The 23,211-nt window shown below is 38.9% G+C and overlaps 1 protein-coding gene across 5 annotated transcripts; it reads right to left on the reverse strand.

The window, feature by feature from the left end:
* Positions 1 to 98: 98 nt before the first annotated feature.
* Positions 99 to 22,642, reverse strand: gpr155a (G protein-coupled receptor 155a). Of its 5 annotated transcripts, XM_069196419.1 has the most exons (17): positions 22,540 to 22,641; positions 20,769 to 20,988; positions 19,027 to 19,540; positions 16,577 to 16,976; positions 15,377 to 15,542; positions 14,081 to 14,236; positions 13,094 to 13,177; positions 11,319 to 11,439; positions 10,419 to 10,503; positions 10,244 to 10,334; positions 9,947 to 10,148; positions 9,504 to 9,611; positions 7,345 to 7,475; positions 6,858 to 6,953; positions 6,682 to 6,746; positions 6,034 to 6,171; positions 99 to 5,268 (listed from the first exon to the last, which is right to left on the reverse strand). In XM_069196419.1, exons 3-17 carry the CDS (start codon positions 19,448 to 19,450, stop codon positions 5,073 to 5,075), a joined length of 2,463 nt encoding a protein of 820 aa, XP_069052520.1. In that variant the 5' UTR covers positions 19,451 to 19,540; positions 20,769 to 20,988; positions 22,540 to 22,641; the 3' UTR covers positions 99 to 5,072. The 5 variants fall into 5 exon arrangements, with proteins under 5 accessions (XP_069052520.1, XP_015214501.2, XP_015214504.2 ...); XM_015359015.2 differs by lacking the exon at positions 20,769 to 20,988; XM_015359018.2 differs by lacking the exon at positions 20,769 to 20,988 and having other exon boundaries at positions 5,177 to 5,321; positions 22,540 to 22,642.
* Positions 22,643 to 23,211: the final 569 nt, after the last annotated feature.

Consider the following 23,211-nt stretch of genomic DNA (forward strand, 5'->3'; position numbering starts at 1 on the left):
TTTGGTCAAACTTTTATTCAATGGCAGTGAAATTCTTGTACTACATAGTTGCCAACACCTGATAATTTATATATTCCTCTCTATACAAACACAGACACTTTTCCTTTTTCACCATTTCTTTTAATTATATTAACAGACATATAAAGGTGGGAATAATGTCAGGAGTTATTTCATATGTTATCCCTTTAACACCATTGTCTTACCCAAAATTACATCCTTATACTTATATTTTAAGTGCAGTAGTTGCATTTCCCCCTTTTTAAATGTTAACCTAAAAATTAAAAACTCTCACAGTCATCTTACCTTTGAACATTATTTAAGTTTCACACCTCATTCCTTTTCCGAAAGAGGTTTCTATAATGGCAACGTGTGTTTTTAAAATTTTTCTAAGTTCTAATTCAAAGTTAATGTAGTGTTTCAGATGTTTACAGCATGCATCACAGTTCCACCTACAGCATGACTGGTACTCCACATAGATTCATAAGATCTGAAACCGAAGGAGGAAATCTAATGTAGGAAGCCTAATGGAATACTTAATAATTCTGCTAGAAAAAAATGCTACAACTCTGTTTTTATTTAAATGTACCATTTAGACAACTGTGAATTGTATAGAATTGTTCACATATTGGGCTGTAGTACAGGAATACTGACAGACAGTGGCACCACTCCCCTTTCATTCAAGTTATCATATTCTTGGTGTTTTTATACCTGTGGAAATTAACATATTAAAAAACGCAAATCAATAAGAGAAACTTAATGCCAGGGTAAGAAATACACATGTAAAATATGTTCAGCTTATGGCAGTAGCTTGGGGATCACTATAGTTTCCTCTCTTGACCTGTATGGAGTTTTCTAATAAAAGCCAGCTTATAATTTAGAAAAAAAAAACATTTGGCGTGCATTACTGGGCATAGTAGCCAGTCCGTTACTTAAGAATACATTTTGTGTATAATGTCTGGTCAGAACTTTGCGAAATACATTCATGTTTGTTTCAAGACACCATAAAAAAAAGTGTCCGACCTTCAATATCCTGGGGACCCCACAACACTTGCATTTTGTATATTTCTGTTCAGTTTATTATAAAGTGCTTGAAAACTGACCAAGTTCCCAGATCTTTTTTTCCACAAGTCTGGGAGCACAACTAGTAAACCTCTTTCAATTACACACAATTGTAAATGACATTTCACACTAAATCACACATTGTACAAGTTGCAGGGGTTAAACTCTGCAGAGGCAATACATAACACAGCAATTTGTCAAGGGTTACCCATTATCTAAATCATCTTGTGATGTAACCATGTAAAATTGAGCAATTCTGCTTGCCAAAGCAGTACCAATGACTCATTTCGGCATCATTTAGGTCCCAAGACCAGAAGGACAGAGACTGTTGTTTATAATAACATAGTCAGCAGCTTGTACAAAATCACTAGAATGTTGCACAATAAGAATTTTATATTAAACCCTGTTTATATTAAATCTTTTGTTTTTCTGGCGTTTTTTATATTTTACCAGTAAAATATTTGAATGGAATATTTTAAGCAAAACCATCTCACACATTCAGCTTCTTTGAAGAGTATGCTCAACTAAACAAAACAAAAGTTGAATGCCAAACAATGATAATATAACATATTATCCATTTTTCCATTAGGCAAAATCTAGTTATGTCTCTAGTACATTTTGGGAAAGAAAGCTTTGAAAGTACAGTAAAAAAAAAACTTTCTACACCCCCAGTATCCCCATATTATTCTACATTGCCATACCAAAATATTAGAGCTATTCTCTACATCAGGCATCAGGCCTTTTCCTCACTGCGCTGTGCTATGGAATATAAGTTACTTTACCAGGATGTGATTGTTGGTCACATGCCTGTAATCTTGCCTGTAGCCTCAAAGCCCCTATCCATCAGGTTTTATGTACGACATATAATAATTTAACAGTGGTCAGTTAATTTAGAGTTCTAGTCAGGGTGGGGTGCGATTCAGAATATCCTTCAGCCCTCAAAGGTCCATAGTTTCCTTAACTGAGAAATGTTCATGCTTAGATAATACATTTTATAAAGTACACTTGAAGAAGGACTGCAAATGTAGGACTTAATGCCTTATGTAACACCTTATTTTTTGTTATGACTGAACTATTTCATAGTTTAAGTATTTATTTGCAGTAAATATTTTTAATTAAAATGAATACTGTAAACGTAAAAGAAAGCATTGTTTTCCCCTTTAATTCAAGTGAATTACAGCAATACTGTTATTATATTATAGTTTACACTGAGTTTGTTTTTTCGTTATTAGTAGAATGCATTTTCTTTACTTTTTACATCCCATTTAAATTGGTATTAGAAGTGCAACACTATTGTACTGCAGTAAAGTTTATTACAGCCCAGTAACAACAGATTGGAAAGTAAATTAAGCACACTCACTTAACCAACTCACTCTCCTGCAGTCTGTCTAATTCTCTTTCTTCGTCTCATTTCTTTTGTTATGCTTTTCTGCTAAGACACACAACAACCAAGACTGTGATGACCAAAGAGGTTTTGGTTTTGATATTTAACACTTCCTTTACTTTGCAGCACAACACTCCCATACAGGCAATATAATCATAAGAGATCTACACACAACCTAATAAACTGTAAGTCTAATGCTCTCATGACGAAACTCAATAACTAAAGCATAACCCATATTTAATACAAGTGCATCATGTTAGCTCTTTATTAATCAAGCTGTGCTTTTACTATAGAGACCAGTGCAGGTCTTTAAAGTAAATCTGCATGAAGATTTGCCTGCATTTACCATCCTACTGCACAGCCTGTGAATAAGCAAATTTGGTCAGCGACTGCAGATTAAGTGGTCACTAAAAATTTCGCGTGAATAGATAAAATCACGATTGTAGGACTAACAAATAACAAGGCTGTATTGTATATCGGTGTTGAAACTGTAATTGTTGCTATACTGTAGGTGGATAAACCTGCCCTCAGTAATATTTTCGAATAGTCTGGTACTTTCAAAGTTGTATCATTTTAGAAAAGGGCCTCCTCAGTGGATGAACTACAACAAAAACATAAATCCAGCCTAAGTGTTGTCACTTTCGTTGTACAAAGGCTCTGTAGGCGATGCCATTTTTCTCATTCTTCAAGTAGCAGATGCTACAGGTTTCTGTGCTACAATGGGAGATTTTGCAGAGCTAAAGCACTCCCAGTTACCGGTAGATGTACAGTTTTCTTAAAAAAAAAACAATTTCATTAAATGATTTTCACTATAAGAAAAATCCAGCTGCCTTACCCTACCACTTTTTGGTGGGAGAAGGCAAATGTTGAAAGTTATATTAAATACCCATTCACCAATAAAAATAAAACTCATTTAAATGAAAAGCCATTACAAGACTTACTGTACAATAGTAGAAACTAAGCAGTGATACTTCAAGTCTTGTAATTACTGAATGTTAACTGAATGAAATACAAACTAAAGCTGGCAAAATCAAATCAAACTACTAAGTTATATCAACGGATGTCACTTCCCCCCGGTCTTCAATACTGCAGTTCTCTTTGTGTCTACAGATGACTTTTACTCTAACAGCAAGAGATTACGAACTAGACTAAAATTTGAAATTATAGACATTTAAATATAGCACTCTCTAGACATCTCAAAACACTCTACAGTGGAGGTAACAAATAAGAGAGAAGAGTGAATATGTTGAGACAGAAGATAATGGAACGCTTCTGTATTCAGAAGCACTAGGCTGAAAACATGTTACAAAATGGCTTTTTAAGACAGAAACCTACCCTGAAAAGCACAAATGTTAAAAAAAATAATCGTTTTCAGCTTTAGTAATCCATTAACAAAATGACACTTGTTGGCTTTCACTTTCCCTCTTTATAACTAACCTTTAAGCACTCTGTCCCAGCTTAATTATTTATGACTGAATAAAAATAACACCCTGAAGACAAACAAAGACTACCGAAATGAAACAATCCAATACAAAAAGCAGACATGTCAGTAGTAAAGCAAGTCAGTAAACCACTAAAGGTTTAAAAAGTACATATACCTGTTCACGTATCTGCCCTCATTTAATATCTACTGTCCGGTTTTAGTGAATTTAGAGAAGGAGCTCCGACTCCAGCTCCAAATAGACCTTGAAAAGGCAAGGAAATCCCAAGGCATGTCCTCTACCTTGGAGAGCGCCTTTCTAAGGATTAAGCAACTCGAATTCAAAATTCAAATACAACCCTTTTATGAAGGCCCTCTCCGGGACCACGCACATTTACAGATCCTGTGGGAAAGAAGCAGGACTCATCAGAAAGGTTAACAGTGAGCGAGAACGTAACAGATCAGGGCATCATTTCCTCCCTCACTGCTTCTGGCTGATGAGGTCGAAAAGCGAGGTTGTTCTTTTTGCCTTAACACGTGGTATTGTCAAGATAAGTCCAGTTTTTAAACAGAGGTTCTGGGAAGGTGGGTAAAACCCAGTAAAAAAGGTATAAAGAAGGTACATTGAAATCATAAGGACAATATGAGTCAGACCCTGTGTTTCAGTTGCAGACGAGCGGTGAAGGAGGATTGCTGGCTGAACCTATCGACCAAAGAACGTGCATGTTGTAGTGCCCTTGAACCACACACTGTACAGAACGACTGGTGACTGCCTGCTTCTCCGAGCTGCAAAGCTTCCTCATCGTCCCCGCATCCGCCCAGTCGCGAAGGCTGCGCCGCTCAGACGGATCTCACTAAACAGTACGCTGCTTCCATCTTTTTGGTTTGCACATGACCTCAAAAAGGAGACGTAAAAAAAAAAAACAACACACATTTTCTAAGGAGTATTCTCCCTTGTCACATGTCACTTTCTAGGCATTCAGTCCCAACTGTCAAAGGAGTAACAAAGGCAGCTAAGATGAAGTGAAAGTGCTGTGGCAAGTCTCAGTTCCAGCCCCTTTTGCTTTTCATGCAAAAAAAAAAAAATCGATATATATTCCCGGAGGTTAGTTTTACAACCAGTTTGGACTGCGAGGGGCGGCTAAAACCAGAAGTGTCTCGAAAAAAGCTGGTCTTCACTACTGCCCCGGCTTCACTACTGCCTTGGCCTCACTTCACGAAACGATAGTGCAGGGTCTCGTCCCGGAACTCGTGCTCGCTGGTGATGTGCCGGAGAACCCCGCCCAGCAGCAGCTGCTCCCCGTACAGTACCGCCTCGCCGCGGTCGTGCGCCAGGCCCACGCGGAGGAGCCACTCCACCAGGTCGCTGCCGAAAAAGACGCCTGCCAAAGTCTTCTCTCCACACCTGTGTATCAAAGGAAGGATTCACCCACTTGTCCTGCTAAGCTTTCACCAGCACTGCTAGGCACAGAAGGGGAAAAGGCCAGGGGGGCAGGAGAGGTGGGAAAGACAGAAGATTAAAAGAAGCAAGAAGAGTTGCTCAACAAAGCCAGAGAATCAGCAGGTGTACAAAAACAACAACAGATCGTCGTTATCGTTTGCATGCACTGTCATTGCATCGTTCGTCGCAAAAGTACAGCATTCTAAAATATAGAGAGAAATACCATACTGATTACATCATTAAAGTGCTTTGAAAAGACTTTAATATTGTACATTTGCTCCAGATGCAAACGAGACCTCATTTAGAAGCAATGAGGGTGGGAAGACGGTCCGAATAATCAGAAAGATTTGCACAATGCCCCAAGTCTGAGAGAAAAACAAAGTTTCTGTAGCTTTAGTTCATACGATACAGATACGTAAGAGCAGAAAAGCAAAACAAAGTTAGTTCATTTTTGCGATTCAAAATGGAAAAGTTAAAAGGGCAGAACAAAGTATTTGAGAAGATTAAACCACGCAAAAAACAGTCAAGCTGATACAGTACATTTCTTGTTTGATCAATACCAATATTTTAATGCACCTGTCCACCTCGGGATGAATAAACCAAAAATGAACTGCAGCATCAGAAATACAAAAGATGCTACTGCAGAAAGAATTTATGTTATGTATCGATCTCACCTCCAGTTAAATGGCAGGGAATTTCCCAAAACATACAATATGGGGGATTGGATACCTTCTCTTCTGTACAATGTCCTTGACACACTGGTCCTGATGATATCTGACAAACTGTGTGCAGGTCATCCTAATCTCCTCTGGAACATCAGAGTCCTGCTGTTCAACCCTGTCTCTACTTTGCCATAGGCTTGCAAGCCTGAAAATAAAATAAACAACAAATTCACCACCAAAAGCACACAAACTCAAAATTGGTCACTTCTATGTGGTGCCACACATCTGCATTTTAATTCAAAGAGTGTACTTCCCTTTCAAGAATGTCTCTTCTCTCGGTACAATTAATGCTCAAGACACATTCTTATTTAGCCAAATGTACTATGAATAAAGTTTTCAATTCATGTTCAATAGTAGTTCAATAATGTAAATCTTCTCTTTTACTAAGATACTCCTTCCATTAGTGGTCAGGACTTCAAATCATTGAGGAATGAACCTCCTGAAAAGGTAATTTAATTTTAGTCCACAGGAGACATGACTGTAGATACAGGCTGCAGGAAAATGTCTGACGCATTCCCGTTCTTGTTCTCACGCTGAGGCAGGAAAGATTGTTTGATTATTTTTTTGTTTTTCAACCTTTCTATTACAATGGGCACTCAAGTTGTAATTTGATTAACAAAAAAAACTGTATTTTTGCTTTACACAACACACTCACCTCTTTTTGAAGGGTAAGATTATCAAATGCTTATCCAACCCAAAAATACCAAAAGAAATAAAGCCCTGGGAAGAGAGAAAAACAAAACCATAAAATTCCCCATTAGATGCAATTTTATTAGTTCTGCAAGTACGCTGAATGAGTTCTTTGAGAGGATTAGAGGACAACGGCAATACCTGTGCATAATTGAAAATGGCACAGAAGAACTGTAGCTCAACGTAAAGCCTTCCGGGTTCCTGGTTAACAAGCCACCACAGGCAACTGGACAAGTTCTGAAACACAATTCCATCAAATTAGGTAGGAAGCAAAATGGTTATTAAAGGCCACTCTCTAGAACGGATGTGAGCACTTTGCCTCAATTACAGGAACGCTGGCTATACTGTGCACGCATTCCTGTGCCAATTAAAAATAATCATCCCAATGAGATGAGGAAGCTGGGAGTTTGGTGTGACTCAAGAGACAGAATTGATACCTGCTTTGAAACCGTTACGTTTGGCATTTACAAGAGTCTGCTGTCAATTACCGAGCTGTGCACCAGTCTTAAAATTGCAGCAGGTGTCATGTAATGATAAACAGGCTTTGGTCAATGCAAGCCGGCTGCCAGGAAAGCTACCCGCTAAAGGGCTTGTCTGCCTGTAAAAAAGTGCGATGACAGCCACTCACAGCAAGCAAGCCCACAATGAGGAGAAGGCACAGCAGCACATGTCTGGCCAGCTGGCGATCTGCGTGTTGCAGCAGCTGCTCCTCCTGCGCCAGTATGCAGCTGGCAGACTCACAGTGACTCACGCACTGACCTGGTGAAAACAAGCACACAGACGCAAAAGGTCAGACGCACAAAGACATCCTGTGTGACTGTGCTGACGCACATGTGAGACCTCTTTAAAAACATGTTTAACATCATACAGTAACACAAAGTAATAATACCTTCTAATTAGTCTGAAATCTACTTGTAAAACATGCTCCTTTTTCATTTACATTGTTCTTTCTTACCCAAAATATATATATTGTCCTACTCCATTCTTATTTGCCATGCATTTTTATTTTTCTCTTTTATTAAGGTACTGAATGTTTCTTATGCATTTACAGTAGCTGTAGTTATTGGAGGAGCGGCACAGTGGTTAGCACTGCTGCTTCACCGTGCCGGGGCCCTGGGTTCGATTCCAGACCTGGGCTGCTATAAGTGTGGAGTTTGCATGTTCTCCCTGTGATCATTCTTCCTTGTGCTCTGGTTTCCTCCCACAGTCCAAAAACATACTGGTAGTATAACTGGCTTTTAGGAAAATGGGAAGCAGGCACTATATGTTGTTATTACTTGGGGTGCCGTGGAGTGGCTCTGTGGCTAAGGATCTGCGCCAGTGGCTGGAAGGTTGCCAGTTCATATCCCATGGCTGGCAGAGGAATCCATTGGGTCCCTGAGCAAGGCTCTTTACCCCAACTGCTCCAGGGGCGCCGTATAAAATGGCTGACCCCGCGCTCTGACCCCAAGCTTCTCTCCCTGTCCGTGTGTCTCATGGAGAGCAAGCTGGGGTATGCGAAAAAAGACAAATTCCCAATACAAGAAACTGTATATGACTAATAAAGTGATCTTCTCTTACCTACTTTAAAATGTTCTGTTTAGGACTTATTTTCCTATAGTCTGTTTAATTCTTAAAAAAGCTTTCTCTATACTCTCTTTTGAGTCTAAACAAGAAATTCATCTAAAAGGGGCAAAGTATCCTACAGAGTTAAATGTAAATTTGACCCTCAACATATCAATAATATACATAATATTCTGTAGAACAGAAAATCACTCTAAGATTTTTTAATGGCTCTTGAGAAGCTTAACCAGCTTCTAAGAGCTGAGGATTTGCTTCAGTCCAGACCCTGATGGTTTATGTATGGACTAAGCCACTCGCAGGCCAGAATTCCTCACTCTGCGACACGTCATTAACCAGGTACTGCAAGGAGGTCCTCAGCTTGGCATGCAGCAGTAACAGCAGAGGGCAGACTGATGCCAACCCTGCCGATGACACTGTGGGACTGTGTGGGTGAAATACTGCAGAGGGCTCGAACAGTGCGATTTTCAGAGGAAACATCCACACTTCTTATGCCTCCCGTTTCAGTACACTACTTGTGGCAATAACTCAGAGTTATTTAACAACTCAGAATTAGAGTTTAAAGGTGTTCAAGAAGAAACAACTGTAGATTATAAAACCACAGACTGCAGGAGGAAATCAGAATGCTTCTATATACTAGCAGGTGCCCCTCAAAATGAAGCATGAGAAGTCAGCTACATGGATGTACCATGAATACGTGTACCTTTGTTAAAAGAGCTACCAATGACTGATACTCAGCAGGTCATTAAGCCCATCAATGTCCCACAGGCTAGATGGGTCAAAGGGCTTGCTCTCAATTGTAACCATTTTTATATTCATTACAGTAGAAAGCAACAAACATGCACATCTACAGAGATTTTACAAAAGAATAAAAGCCACACTGCGATTGGCTAATCCTTACATTAGCCTTTATAAAAACACTGTACTGGTTTACAGGCAAAGAAATACCACTGCTTGACGTGACATACTTGAAAAGAAGGAGCGTTCTCTAATTTACCTGCTTTAACAGAGGCGGCACACAAAAATATTAAAAGAGTGAGCTCTATTAAGAAATGAGGATCAGTATTTATCTTTTCACAAAATCATGCAAAATACATACAGTACCAGGCTAAAAACCTCAGCTACTGCCCACTGTTCTAATTGTAAGTGGTAGGTTAGCTTCCCAGGAACTTCGTACTTTTAATTCCGCATTAATTAAACCACCTTTCCGCTGCCTTGAAACTGTACCTGATGGCACAGGGGGGGGTTCACTCTCCTGAGTGCTGACAATCATGTCAGGCATGGGCTGCGCTGGGCAACAGTTCCCTCTCCTAGCCTGCTCACAGGCACAACAGTCTATTGGGGAACAAGGACATTGCAGGTTAAGATCTTCAGAATCAAATCAATACAGTTAAGTCAAATACAGGAAGATCCTTTGGATTTATCAAGTCAATTTTTAAAATATTTCTTTCATATTTCCTAGCATCAAATTGATAAGCATCATACAGAACTAAGGGCCGAACAGGCCAAGAAGAACTCTGACCCTTCAACTTTAATCTGGACGTGGTTATTTGGATAAAAAACTCCAAAAACCCTCCATTTCCAAAAGCTCCGTTTAGCACACCATCAGTCAGATATTCATCATCATTCTGTATCGCACTAGCAGACCTTAGAGAGGTTTGCTCCCTTACTAATGCTGGCGTCTGTCTGGGCTGAGTGCTCGTTTGTCGTGGTCTCCTGACTGTTCTGGGTCCGCACGTCCTCCACGGTTCCCATCGCAGAGCTCTGGTCTAGAACCTCATAGCCAGGACTCTGTGTGCCTCGACTGAGGCCCATGAGTGAGGCTCCTGCAAGCAGGATGCTGCAGGAAAGGACCACGGTAGTGCTGATGATCTAGAACCGAGATGTACAATCAGCTCTCATTTTGGCACTTCCAGTCCAGTAGAGTTTGCCAAAATGCTTTTTGTTGTTAGTGCTGTAGTTCTTACCTGCGCTCTTCCATAAAAGAAAGCAGAGTCAATGTTGTCTGGCATCTTCTCCCCAGCAATCAGAAGGATTCCAACTATAAACGCTGGAATTCTGTTGAATAATTGTACAGGGAATAAGCAGAGGAACAGAGTCTTCAGCTAAAAACATTACTGCCGGAAAATCAGATGGACTTACCCCCAGCCTGCTATCATGAAAATCGCTGGCTGAACCTTAAGTTCATCGTCCTTTTTCATTAGCACCAGAGAAAGGGCAATAAGGCCTGGAATAACGGAAACAATTCTGTTTTAAAAAAATCTATTTGACGTTTTTACTATTAATAAAAAACAGAAACATCAGTGTGCATTAGTTCTCAAAAGGAGATCCTATATCCTTCTATGCTTTACAAAAGTCAAATACCCAATCACTTTCTGGGTTGAAGAGCTACAGAATGCTTTATTTTTGACAGAGCTTTATCTTGGGGAAAATGAACCTTATGTAAAAGGGCTCGTTCAATATTCCCACGAGGCCGACAGTGCCCTCGACCATGAAGATCAAAACATTCTCCCAAAACCAAGGTCACTGTGTAAGCCCGTCTAAAATTAAGAAATAAAAGTAACGGTTTGTTGTATTTAAATAGCATTTTAATCAAAAAGGATCTCAAAGCACTTTACCCGTTAGACAGGATCCAATTTGTCGATTACTGAAGCACCTACCAAGCCATGATGTGCCAGCAGCCGATCAGGTGGAGAAGAGAGAAATTACTTCTCCAACAGAATCAAAATTGAAATCTAGGAAGGGCCGATGGTGCAACCCAAAATTGCTGCAAGATCTTCAACGGCCTTGCAGTCAGTTAAACTTCTCATCCGTAGGACCACCCTTCTACAGCACGGGGCACTGGTTAGGTGGAAGAGTGCCACATACTGGTCCACTAACAGGAGCCATGAGGCTTTCCTAGGAGGCTGCCCATTCCAAGACTAATTAGGCCCAGCCTTGTTTAGCTTCCGAGGTCTGACAAAACCAAGCAACAAGCAGCTGCCAAATGAATTCTAATTGGACTTCAAGGCATTATTGTGTGAGAAGTGGCACGCAACTCACCTGTCCACAGGTAAGTACTGTAGAGGGAGCTGTAGAGTAATATGAATGACAGGACATGGCCAATGATATTGTCTTGCTTTATGATGAAATTCCACAAAATCATCCCAATGCAGACAAGAAACTGGAAAAGAGAGATGACGCTTTATAGATTTGTTTTCAAACTTTAAGACAACTCAGGAAGAGCACAACAATCAATTCTTATTATGAATGAAGAGCTGCACCAAATAGATGTTTCTGTGCAGTCTTTTTCTAGAAAAATGTTTTTCCAATTCAAACTGTAATACGCTTTCAAACTGTGTAATTGACCACTGATGTATCTACTCTCGCAACCTTTTTAATTCAAAGTTGGTTAAAATCGTCCCTATCATAACCAGCTGTGCGTTACCTCAGCCTAGTGCGCAAAGACGTTTGAAGCAGATTGATGACAGCCTTTATCAGGAACTGGAAGAGAATTTGAACATTTGCATGATGCCGTAACAGATGAGTATTCTTTTCTGAACATTGTTACATCTTCTTACAAAACTTAAACACATAATTAGAAACATTATTAACCTGCTTGTAGCCATCAAAAAATTACCAAAGTGCTACCCTGAATTTCTACTGTACTGATAGCAACTAGAATCTCTAACAGTGTGTCGATTCGAAAGCTTCAGTCAAGAGACAAGCACGTTTTTTGCTGGAATGTTTAATGGAATTTAACATTGACCAAATGTCAGGAGAGAACAGACATCAGTGCCTAATTACTCAGGTCAGAGTTTCCCACAGTTGTATACAGTACAGGCGTGCTGTCTGGACAAGCAAATACACGAGCATCGACCAAAATATACACAAGAATCCATAATGAAATCCTGATTCCTAGTAATACACTCATTTATCATATTTATCATGATATCATTTTAACATGATACTCGTCTATCACTTGCCTGTCAGCAGCCGCGATGTACAGTACATAATCGCACAGCTCTGACGTCTCATGCATTGGGACGAAATCCCGCGGTCTTGCACCTTGGTCTGAAAATTTCACGTATTTGCATCAAGTCTAGGTTAATTACGAAAAAAGAAGTCATAAACGTAAAATGTTGAAATAATTGCTGACACTTGCGATTCTGTTAATTAATCAATGTGTGGTTTGTATATGATTAAAATAAACTGTCAATACAAATAATAAGCAATCGAATTTTTTTTTACCAGAGAGGGTTGACTTTGAGAGCTAAGTGTGTAATTGGTGAAAAAAACGCTGGGTTTCCTTGCAGCTGAATCAACTGGTCACAGGCAAATACTGTGTCCCTTCGTCGCTTGCTACTTAATTTTCAAAAAATTACTGCCTCAACGAGCACAACATAATACGCAGCGCCTCAATAACAAAAAAAGATTAACATCATGAAGGTTTGACATAAAATCGCAATAGGTTTCAAGCACAAAGCTCTTTCTCGGGTAGCATCATGGGTAACCTACAGTACATCTCTGATGACTAATTGTTGTGGTCAAATAACATCTTGCTCATGATATTGTTTAGTTACAATAATAGGATAGTGAGTCCGCATACTAGTACAGTAATCTAGGTGTGCGGGTTACCACCTGACCTAAGCTTTTTCCTGCGGGCAACCCTGAAACGTAATGTCAGCGACAAAAACAATTACCAGAAGTACAGCAGAGCCAGGATATCTGTTCAACACAGGGCTGTGCAATTATTTACAAAAAAAAAGCACAAGCTGTAGAAATCAACAAGAAAACAAACTGGATTCATGAATCAGGACACCATTCCTCAGTTCTACCTGTGCCAGAAGCAGGTTCATCATGAAAAGATGTGGGAGCCTCTTGAATTTCTTACTGAGAAACATGACAGTCACAGTCCAAACCTGAAAATACATGGGCAAACAAGTGAGACCAGCTCCTGGTTTTTCATTCCTGAGATTACAGACCCTCAAGGGAGATGCTGACACAGAATTCTCAGAAAGGGAGTTTTCAACTAAACAATAACTTATCCTTAAAACAGATGCATCTAAACTTAAGTTACTGAATAGTGCAGCCAAACATATGTAATGTAAAACAAATGGGGGGGGGGGGAGAATTTGCTTAATGCAAATTCAAAGTTTCAGGAACATGTCAACATTACAAAGTTTTGTAACTTTAAAACAGACATGAAAATGAAGTCTTAGTGGTGTGTCACCAGTGAGAACAAACCCATGACTGTTTACCACAGAAGAGCAAAAAGTTGTTATGCCAGATTTTTAAGACTGTAATGCTGTCAGAAATAGCAACAGGGATCTTTCATAAGCCTAGGATCCCTGTGCTGTATCCGTAATTATGTTTCAACACGTTCCTTCAGAAACTGAAACCAGTAATCTCCCCAACTGCTGAAACCTTCACTTCAGTTTTTTTCTGACCAGCTCTCAGTACACTGGCAGTACAAACATTTTTCCTCCACATACTGAAACAAGTGTCTGGCATTGCTGGCTTTTCTCGTGAAGGGCTCAGACAAAATAGATTTGAACTAAATAAAAAAAAAAACACAACTGTTGCCTCAAAATAAGGTTTACCCTTAATCAAGCAGATTGCATTCTTCTTTAAAAATTCATTCAATTATGTAGTCTTTTTTTTTTTAAAGTGAAGGATTATTTGGAGGAAAAATGAAATATCCAAGGTGGTGGAGAACACGTAAATACATACTGGTACACATAAAATAAAACCCCACAGCCATTTCCTGAGCAAGCTGATGGGAACGAATAACTTTTCTAGGAAAAGAAAAAGAAAAGACTTACCAGAGCAATTAAACTGACTACGCTTATGTCAAAACTGACATTTTGAAGTGCAGCAGCTAATGGCTTTGAATCCATCCATGGTATTGTCAGTAACCAAGCAGAAACATACATAATTGGAGCAGACACAAATGTACTTATTACCATCCCTGAGGTAACCTACAAAAAAAACAACATCTATTAATATGAACCAAAGACAATGTGTTCAACGTCAAAATACAGCATTTCACATGTTTATTTTTAATCCTTCAGTATTTAAATATGCGATACTTGCAAGGGGAAGTGAACATAAGACTCATTTAAGCTCAGATTAACTAAAAATAATGTATTCAATACACATTACATTTTTCATATATATGTATATACGGTAAGGCGTGGCTCAAAGGCAATGTGTTTAAAACTGACAAAATCACAAAGGAAAGACAGCTGCCCTTTGGTTCACTGTGCACATGCAGATTTGTCTAAGAAGCTTGTCAAACAGCTTCTTGAATAACATCAAACATATTTCAAAACCTTACCTGGCACGTTGTTTCATAATACCATAGTTATGTGCATACAACTCTACCTCTTTTTCCAAGTGCTGAAACTCCTTCCAGTTAAACTAAATTGGAAAATATTTTATAGAACGTACTGTGCTGTATGCAGACGGGGTTTCTCCAATTGAACAAATCTGAATCTCTTTTTGTTGATTTGTTTTATTAAACCCAGCTCAAGACAGACAGGGATCTGGTGTACGGACCCATCACTGAATAAATATGATACAAGCTACAATCATAATCATGTGAGACTGGTATCTTTCTTTAATTGCATCAACTTAAAGAGTATTTATTACTGTTCCAAAATGCTTTAGCCTGTGATTCCATTCATTGTACTCCTGTGATTAGTAATTTTTTCTACTAATTCAATTTGCTGGTTTAAGTAGCACTCCCGTGACATATACTTCTAGTTTGGTCTGGTACTTGTTTCTTACTGCACACCTTACTTGTAGCATGTATATACGACATATACTTTCAATAATGATACTTTCGTTCTTCATGTACGTGACATGAATAATGAAAGTGCAACTTTTCAACAAAAGGGAGATTTTCATTAATGTAGTGTTGTGTATGTTGTGATGTTTAATTGTAAGCCAGGTGCGTTAAGGAATTAAAGTGTTTCTATTATCGGAAGTTTTAGTCCTGACATTAGTGCAATTTTAAACTCCACCTCTACTCAGAGCAGCACTCAGAATTCCAGCAGGAGAATTACAGTAAAACCCTGCACTGCTACTGAGCATCACGAAAAGGCTCTAGGACTTACAATTTCAAGTTCCATGTTGTATTGGGCTGCATAGATAGCTACACTTGGTGCAGTAGGGAAGACTCCATACAGAAATGCATAATTTGAGAGACTGGTATGATTCACTGAAACGTTGCTCTTGTCCAACAGTTCAACCATGCCTCTGCAGATCAGTGGCATCAACAACCTGTATAACAGAAAAGCATTAGGCCTATATTAACTAGTGGAAATAATAATTCTTTAACTGAACTATCAGCCAGCAGAATGTGACATACCCTACCCACACAACAAAAATGAATAAAGACTAAAATAACAAAATAACTTTGTCACTGTGTCCTGACCAAATTTCCCCCTGGCCCTTACAAATCATAGCCTTCTAATAATCCCCATCTCTGAATTGGCTTCATCACTCTGTTCTCCTCCCCACTGAGAGCTGATGTGAGATGAGCATACAGGCGCACTTTGGCTGCCATCACATCATCCAGGTGGGGGACTACACATTGGTGGCAGTGGAGGGGAGTCCCCATTATCTGTAAAGCACTCTGAGTGGAATTAATTCTGTCTGCAATTAAATTCAAAAGACAAGCACTGAAAAACATACCAGGAAAATGTCACTTTGCAATCATCCTTGCAAATGCAAAAGCTACTGGAAAGACCAGCAGCTCACAAAGTTATACCCCGTTTGGTTATGCCAGAGAAAAATATATTTACTCATCAAAATTAAACAACATCTGAAACCGTTTTACATTCGTCTTTACCACTAAATTAAGGTGACTGCAGTTTTTCCAAAAGAATTTAGTCTTTTCTGTTGTGTGGGTAGGGTTTTCCACATTCTACTGGCTGATACTTCAGTTAAAGAATTATTATTTGCAATGTCGTAATCAGCTACGTGATTGCGTTTAGCTAAATGTGTAGATATGACCAAGAGCAAGGAGAACAGCATTTCTTATTCGACCAAATGACAACAAACATGTTCTGAAGTCCTACTCTAAAACAAAAAAAACAGGAACATGAAAAGCGAAGTCTGGGTTTTCATACAGATGCCATTGCATTCAACTCAAGACCCTGTCAAGGATGATTCCACATGCACAGTAAGGGTTAGACCGGAGCCCTCTTTGACAAAAGACGCGCTCCCACAGGCAGTGATTTCTGAATCAAGACGCCAACAGAATAAAGAAATTCACGTTCCCACGGGTCCCGAGGAGTGACGGCCGTACTTACAGCTTGGCTGTTATGAGCAGAATTAGTGCGACAAAGGTGGACTTGGTGAGCTTCCTGAGCTGTCCAACCATGGAGAGGCCGAGGTAGAACAGAGCTGACCCACTGAAGGAGTTAGCCAGGCCATCCAAAAACTGGGCCATGAAAACGGGGATCTGGCGGCTCAGGATGAAGTGCGAGGCGATGCCGATGACCACCATGAAAACAATGGGATTCTTCAGGACCTGAAGTATCACCGTCCCCACGATCTTCAGCTTGCTCTGCTGCGGGGAGGGGCTGTCCCTCCACTTCTGGACCTCGCAGAACACAAACCCTACCGGATTCAGGATCATGAGGGACACCGGGGCCACGAGGTAAATGTACTGCAGGTATTCTGGGTACGTATTCTTGTACAAGGCCTCCACTGCAAGGCAAAAAGGGACAGCGTAAAACACACACGCTTCAACGCCAAGGACATTGCTTTCAATCCCGATGAAACAACCTCCTGAAAGAAGGAACACAAAAAAATGCCTGTACATTCTTCAAAACTACAGTAACAGTAACTGACTAAATATGGGAAATAATCTCTTTGCACAAAAGCCCGTTTGTGTATACTGAAGTAATACTTGAAAGCCAGCTTGGGTGTAGATATGGCCTCAGTTTGTTAAATTTTAAAATAAGTGCAATTTCAACATAAAAACAATCCTTCATGCATTGAAATAATGTTTATGTTTTGACAAACCCAGCAATTTTGACAACATCAGTACAGATTAATTCTGATTATGATTATTAACCTCAGAGACTACCAAATCGAATTTAATGAGTAGAGGAAGGGAAAGAGATCTTAACAGTCAGTGTACATTAAGCAGAATATTAAAACCTTGAAAAAGGACCTGATTCTATGGAACAATATTTCCATAAAAACAATATTTTAAAATACATTTGATAACTTACTAATTTAACAATGAAGATGATTTTTTTACTTGGCCCAGTGCCTTTAACGGCTTCACTGAAAGAAATAGCAAAAAATATATGCACAAATTTGCAGTGTCCTGGCAAAACAACCTGAAACAGAAACATTTCAGAGGCCATTACAAATGTGCTTCAATATTAGATTAAAGGTCAAGTTCAAAGTTTCTACTACAGTATATATTATCACTTGCATGTGATCTTTGATTACTTCCATGGTCTGCCTAAGGGCAAAGGTAAATAAGACTAAAAATGACTTAGACGTAATTGAAATGGTTAGATTCTAAATGCTTACATTTTGCAAACAGAAGTACACAAATATTCACAGCATAAATTCTTCCAAATAAGTGGTTCATGGCAAGAAATGTGACAAACATTTTAATTGTAGTACAGTAAATCTCTCTGACAATCATATATTACTGAATAAATGTATTTTCTCCCTAACAAGCCAAGGTTTCAGAAACTCAATCCATTTCATCCTGTTTAATTTACAGAATTATATGTACTTGCGTAAGAAGGTAAAATAGCTAAGGTTTTAAGCTCTTTATCATTACAAAAGGTACAAATGAAAGCAGAAGGACAGCCGGCCAAGACGACCAGATCTCGATACGAAAGTGTACAGTTTACGCTTCATTTTTTTATTCTGAGAAACTCCAGGTGGGCATTGAACCTCGGAAACAGATGTGCGAGAAAACTGGCCTTGCCTAAATGTTTGTAAGACTCACTTGACTGCATCTTTTGCTGTTGAAAGACCCATCTTCTAAAGCAATTATTAGAGCAGGGGTCTCCAACCCTGGTCCTGAAGAGCCCCAATCCAGTTATTATTGTAACCTACCCCAACTCACCTATTATTTAACGACTGAAAGCTCTTGTTAAAGCATTTTATCAATTATGTTAGCAACATTTCAATGAAGGAAACACAGATCCTTGAAGACTGAGGGATATTCTGATTTTGGTTCCAAATGATCACTATATTACTTAATTAAACACCACCTGTGCATTATTATTACTTTTTCACAAGACGTATAATTTAAAATCAAAGGAACAAGTAATCGGTTTATTCCATGCTGAAAAGAGAAGAACGAAAACGCAACGTTTCAGCTGTGGAGCCTTCTTCAGGTGTCAAACCAAATTTAAAACTAATGTCCCCTTTTTAAGAAACAAAGCCTTAACTTCATTTCGAATCACTGCAGTACAATGAGAAAATCCATCTGAATTTTAGAAATAAATGTGCTATAAATGATTATTAACTTCACTATGTTATTATAAAATAACAAAAAATTACGGCACATGTCCTTTTAAGTAATTTGAGACTCCTTTTTACCAAGTATTATCAAAAGGGAAGCAGAAAAATTAAAACGTGAAATGGAAAAAGCAGAACAAACTAAAAATAACTTCCCATTCTTGCTTAGGATAAGCAGTTTAGAAACCAAATTGAGAACAGTTGCGTTGAGATTACCATCTGTCACATAATTAATATAAATATAAGAGGTGACTGTACTCACCGATAGGGTACCCCAATGCAAAGTCGTTGCTCTGGGTAGCAAAAATGGAGAAGAGCCCCGCTTTGCTGAAACGGCTCTCTGGACTGGCAACCAGTAGTGTTAAAATGCAGACGACAGCAAACACCACCACTTTGGCAACTAGAACACTCCAAAGAAAGGACCAGATAACATTGGCAAAGTCCAGCAACACCATGTTCTTAAACAGTAAGGCTGGCAGTGCAAATTTCGAGACAAAGTTGCCCAGGCCTTTGGCCTGAGAAGATGTTATAATGTTTCCCCTCCCAGCAATATATCCACACAGGATAATCCCAAAACATTCCAGTAAAGCCGGGAAAAGCTGATCTATAGACATAGAAGGTGAAGAAGGCGTGGAGGAGTTGTGGGACACATTCAGCCCATATTCGTCCAGAGGAGAGCTCGTCATGTTTGCTGCGATAGTGATTCCAGACTCCTTCAAGTTGAACTTCAGGAGATCTTCGACCCACCTACGGGTGTCAGTTTAGCTTACAAAATGCTGAAAAAAAAATCAATCCGAAAAACAGTAAATGAAAGCAAAAGGAAATGTTTTCTTCTGCCGTGAGTAAATCGGCTACAAGACCTATTGCCCAAATGAAGAACATTTTCAAAACCCATAGGACTTTTCCAACAATTCAAATCTACATATTTAAAAAAAAAAACTTTTCGTTTTTTTTAAAAAAAACACAGGCTTAATTTCTCTTCAGCACAACTGCCCCATTGTTTCTTTTGAAAAGAATATTGAATAACTCAAGAACACAAAACAACTTTTATATAGGAAATAAGAATTTGTGTCTAGACAAGTGCAGGTCACTTGAGACCACTTCCAGACCGTCTGTGCCAAATCCTTCTAAAGGAAAGGACGACAATTGTTCAAGCTAAAACGTACTTCACCCAGTCACATCTCACACAGTTTTAATTCAGCCCTAAACAGCTGTGATCACTCTTGTGCAGAAGAGGTCTTATCACCATCTCTAACCTCCCGATAAACAATTATTGACACGTATTTCTGCTTGCACTGCTTCCTGGCCTCACTCTGAGAGTGCTGAAGTTGAGCATACACTGTATGTTATAAAGCAACAAGTAATAGGTTTATTCCATGCTGAAAAAAGAAGAAAGAGAACACGTTTCGGCCGTGGAGCCTTCTTCAGGTGTGGTCAAGAGTGATCAAGAGTCAAGAGTGATCACTGTATGTTAAATGTAATAACACAAAATATGCAAAGAACCAGGACAATCTGAGATGACTCAAGAATATCTATATACATCATTGTAAGAGATGAACAGATAACTGAAAGTTTTTACATGTGCTTAGAATAACTTTGCATGCAATAAAACTTCTCAACAGTGCGTTCCTGTGGCCTGACAGAAGATTAAGTTGTATTTGAAACCTCAAACTCCCCAAGCCTTTTAATCTTAAAAAAAAAAATGAAGCCAGGTATCTTTTTTAATCGAGCTTTCCATACACTGTAGTACAGCTAATCTAAAAATTACAGCTTGCAGAAGCCACCCTAAATATTGAACAACATCTTACACACCCACTAAGATGTCATGTTATAGCTAAAAGGAGAAAAGTGTTTGGGAATGTGAATGAATTTAGTGTCACAATGGTGTACCGTACTTTCTAAAACCTTAAAAAAAAAAGGCAGAGCAGATCTGTAAAAAAATTAAGCAGGATTTCTATTGTCCTTTTTCATTACTTCATCATAAATCACACAAGCCTACTATACCTCTCTCTCAGCAATGCAGATCAGTGCCCTTCGCTCTGCTGATCCATTCTGAATCCGCCCGTGTAGCAGGCGCATGGTACCTCCTGTGTATTTGTGCGCCATTCTGTGGGCTGTGTGCCATACTGGATTAGACAAGCATCAGAGCCGCTTATTAATGTGTATTTGCATACAGAGACAATGGCTAATGTGTTCCTAGGAACAGGTCAAGGTTTATCCCATGCTGTAAAGAGAAGAAAGGAAACTCAATGTTTCGGCTGTGGAGCCTTCTTCAGGTGTGGAGCTGGTAACATTGTGTTTTTTTTTTCCTCGTTTCAGCATGGAATAAACCTTTAATCGCTGCTATGCAGCCTACGCATGCTGACACAGCTACCTATTTGAACTGCGAATGTGTTCCTAGATCATTATCAGGACGAAGCACTCATGGTATGGAATGAAGGCCTCTTACGTGCACCTCAAAAACATCTATCGTTGCTTTAATGAGTGGACGTTATAACAATGTACTGTAAAGTACGTCCACTTAGAATAACAGAGCTTGGTTCAATTTGTTCCGGTGAAGATTATAAGCACTGCTTTCCTGTATATGCATGAAAGCTCCCGGTGAACAGGTGCACCCAACACTCTTAGTTAAAAAAACTCAACAGTGAGTTAGTTTTACTCAGAAATGTGTTACAGAAAATGATTTTGGTTGCATTTTTTTAATGTGATATTAAAAAATATGCTTCATTATTACCTTATGAACCACAGGAACATTGTAACTACCTCACGTTATACTGCCACAATCAAGAAGAGATTAAAAAACATAAGAAAACAATATTTTTCAGAATATGTTTTTGACTTATTAGTGTATTCTGGGGGCACACTCTTTATTAAAACTAAACTATAATCAGGTATCAAAGACTATAGTACAGAATACAGTTATTACACATTTTAAAACTGCATAGTACTTTAGTTTATTTTGCAGATAACTTTTAATTGTTGATCGTTTATCCTAGTATTGTTTCTAGTATTATGAAATAAAACTCCGTCCTCCCTTTTTGTACAGAATGTCTAGGTATTCATGGGCTTCAGAGACAGTGCTACTGATGAGTACGTTTTCATACAGTTCTAAAAGCTCTGCAATTGGTCAAATAATTGTTGTTTACTGTATTATTCTGTGCACAATAAAATAATTGCGCTGGCTCCCTTCCAGTCTTAGCAATAATTACACATTCTATTAATCATGACGAGATGTTACGTACAAACCTGTACTTAAGGTTTTTATACTGTATATAAATCAGATATTTGCAGCTAAAGTTTTGTCGTCGTATTAGCGACAGCTACACTGACTCAGTTCATGAACTGTTAAACAGACTCAAGAAAGTTATTCAGTATAACGAGATAAAATGAAAAAACGAGCAGTGCCACTCAGAATCGTGCATCAGCTCTGTTTAAAAAGCGCAATGTAATTTAGTTTCTGTGCAAAATGCAGCTTTACGTAAGTTTGAATTTTACATTGAAGATCCGTGAACGGGGTAACGAGCAGAATCAGGTTACCTGACAAACGGATTTATAACGCTATGAAATAAAAACATTCATAGAAAAACGGCAGGGGTCTCAAGCTTGTACAGCCCGAAGCTGAATGACCGCATAAACAACACCAGATATGACAGGCTGAAACCGGAAGAAGAGCTTTACATTTATTACATTCCCTGCGATTATAGGTAGACACCATTCCGGCAGCTAATCTGCACCTCACTTCGTATCCTTTGAACGACAGATAAAACGCACTCACCTTAACCCTCCTGCTATTACAGCGTTCATTCTCCACTTCCCAATTGTCGCCTGCTGTGTACTTACAGCGGGGCCTACCCGTGCTCTGATTGACATTCACTCCAACCAACCGGTGGTGGCAACGCTATGAGGGCCAAGCACAATCCTTCCAATCAGTAGCGTTAGAGGGAAGAGGAAGGGGGGAGGGGCTCGAAAATATTCACATGTTTTTTTCACGTGGTTTCGTTTCACTCGGCTGCAATGGTTACTGTTTAAATAACACGTTGGTCCTGTTACTCCCTTAACAGTGTGTTTGACACCGTTTGTATTTTTACAAACAGTGTCGTTCAGCACTTGCAAAGACATCCAGTTACATCCAACATTATACGTATTTGTACATACTTTTACAGTCTAAATTGAGAATAAGATACAGAATTGCGTATAAGGAGCTAGTTTATCTATAATATCAAATTTAACACATATTCATTGAATCATTTGTCAACGTTTCTCCTGCATATCGCCTCAAATCAAAGTTTTTGTTGCTGGCAATGAAATGTCTTAAATTTAATTTGTGAGGGAATTCGAAATTTCAGAAACGAAAGATCAGTTCAATAAAAAAAATAAGTTACAAACAAAAATGTGTGCTATATAGATTTTGTTTTGCTCAATGATATGGGCAGTTTAGTGTAATTGG

The sequence above is a fragment of the Lepisosteus oculatus genome, chromosome 12 (genome assembly GCF_040954835.1).
Source record: "Lepisosteus oculatus isolate fLepOcu1 chromosome 12, fLepOcu1.hap2, whole genome shotgun sequence".
NCBI classification, from domain to species: Eukaryota; Metazoa; Chordata; class Actinopteri; order Semionotiformes; family Lepisosteidae; genus Lepisosteus; species Lepisosteus oculatus.

Bases quoted from the DNA above. Each gene is read 5' to 3' on its own strand.
- gpr155a (XM_015359015.2), bottom strand. From the start codon at position 19,450: ATGACGAGCTCTCCTCTGGACGAATATGGGCTGAATGTGTCCCACAAC. The intron at 9,612-9,946 runs GTAAGGGAGCAA...GTTCCCCAATAG, and splicing joins CCAGACAGACGCCAGCATTA to ACTGTTGTGCCTGTGAGCAG. The intron at 6,954-7,344 runs GTGAGTGGCTGT...ATTGTGTTTCAG, and splicing joins TCATTGTGGGCTTGCTTGCT to AACTTGTCCAGTTGCCTGTG.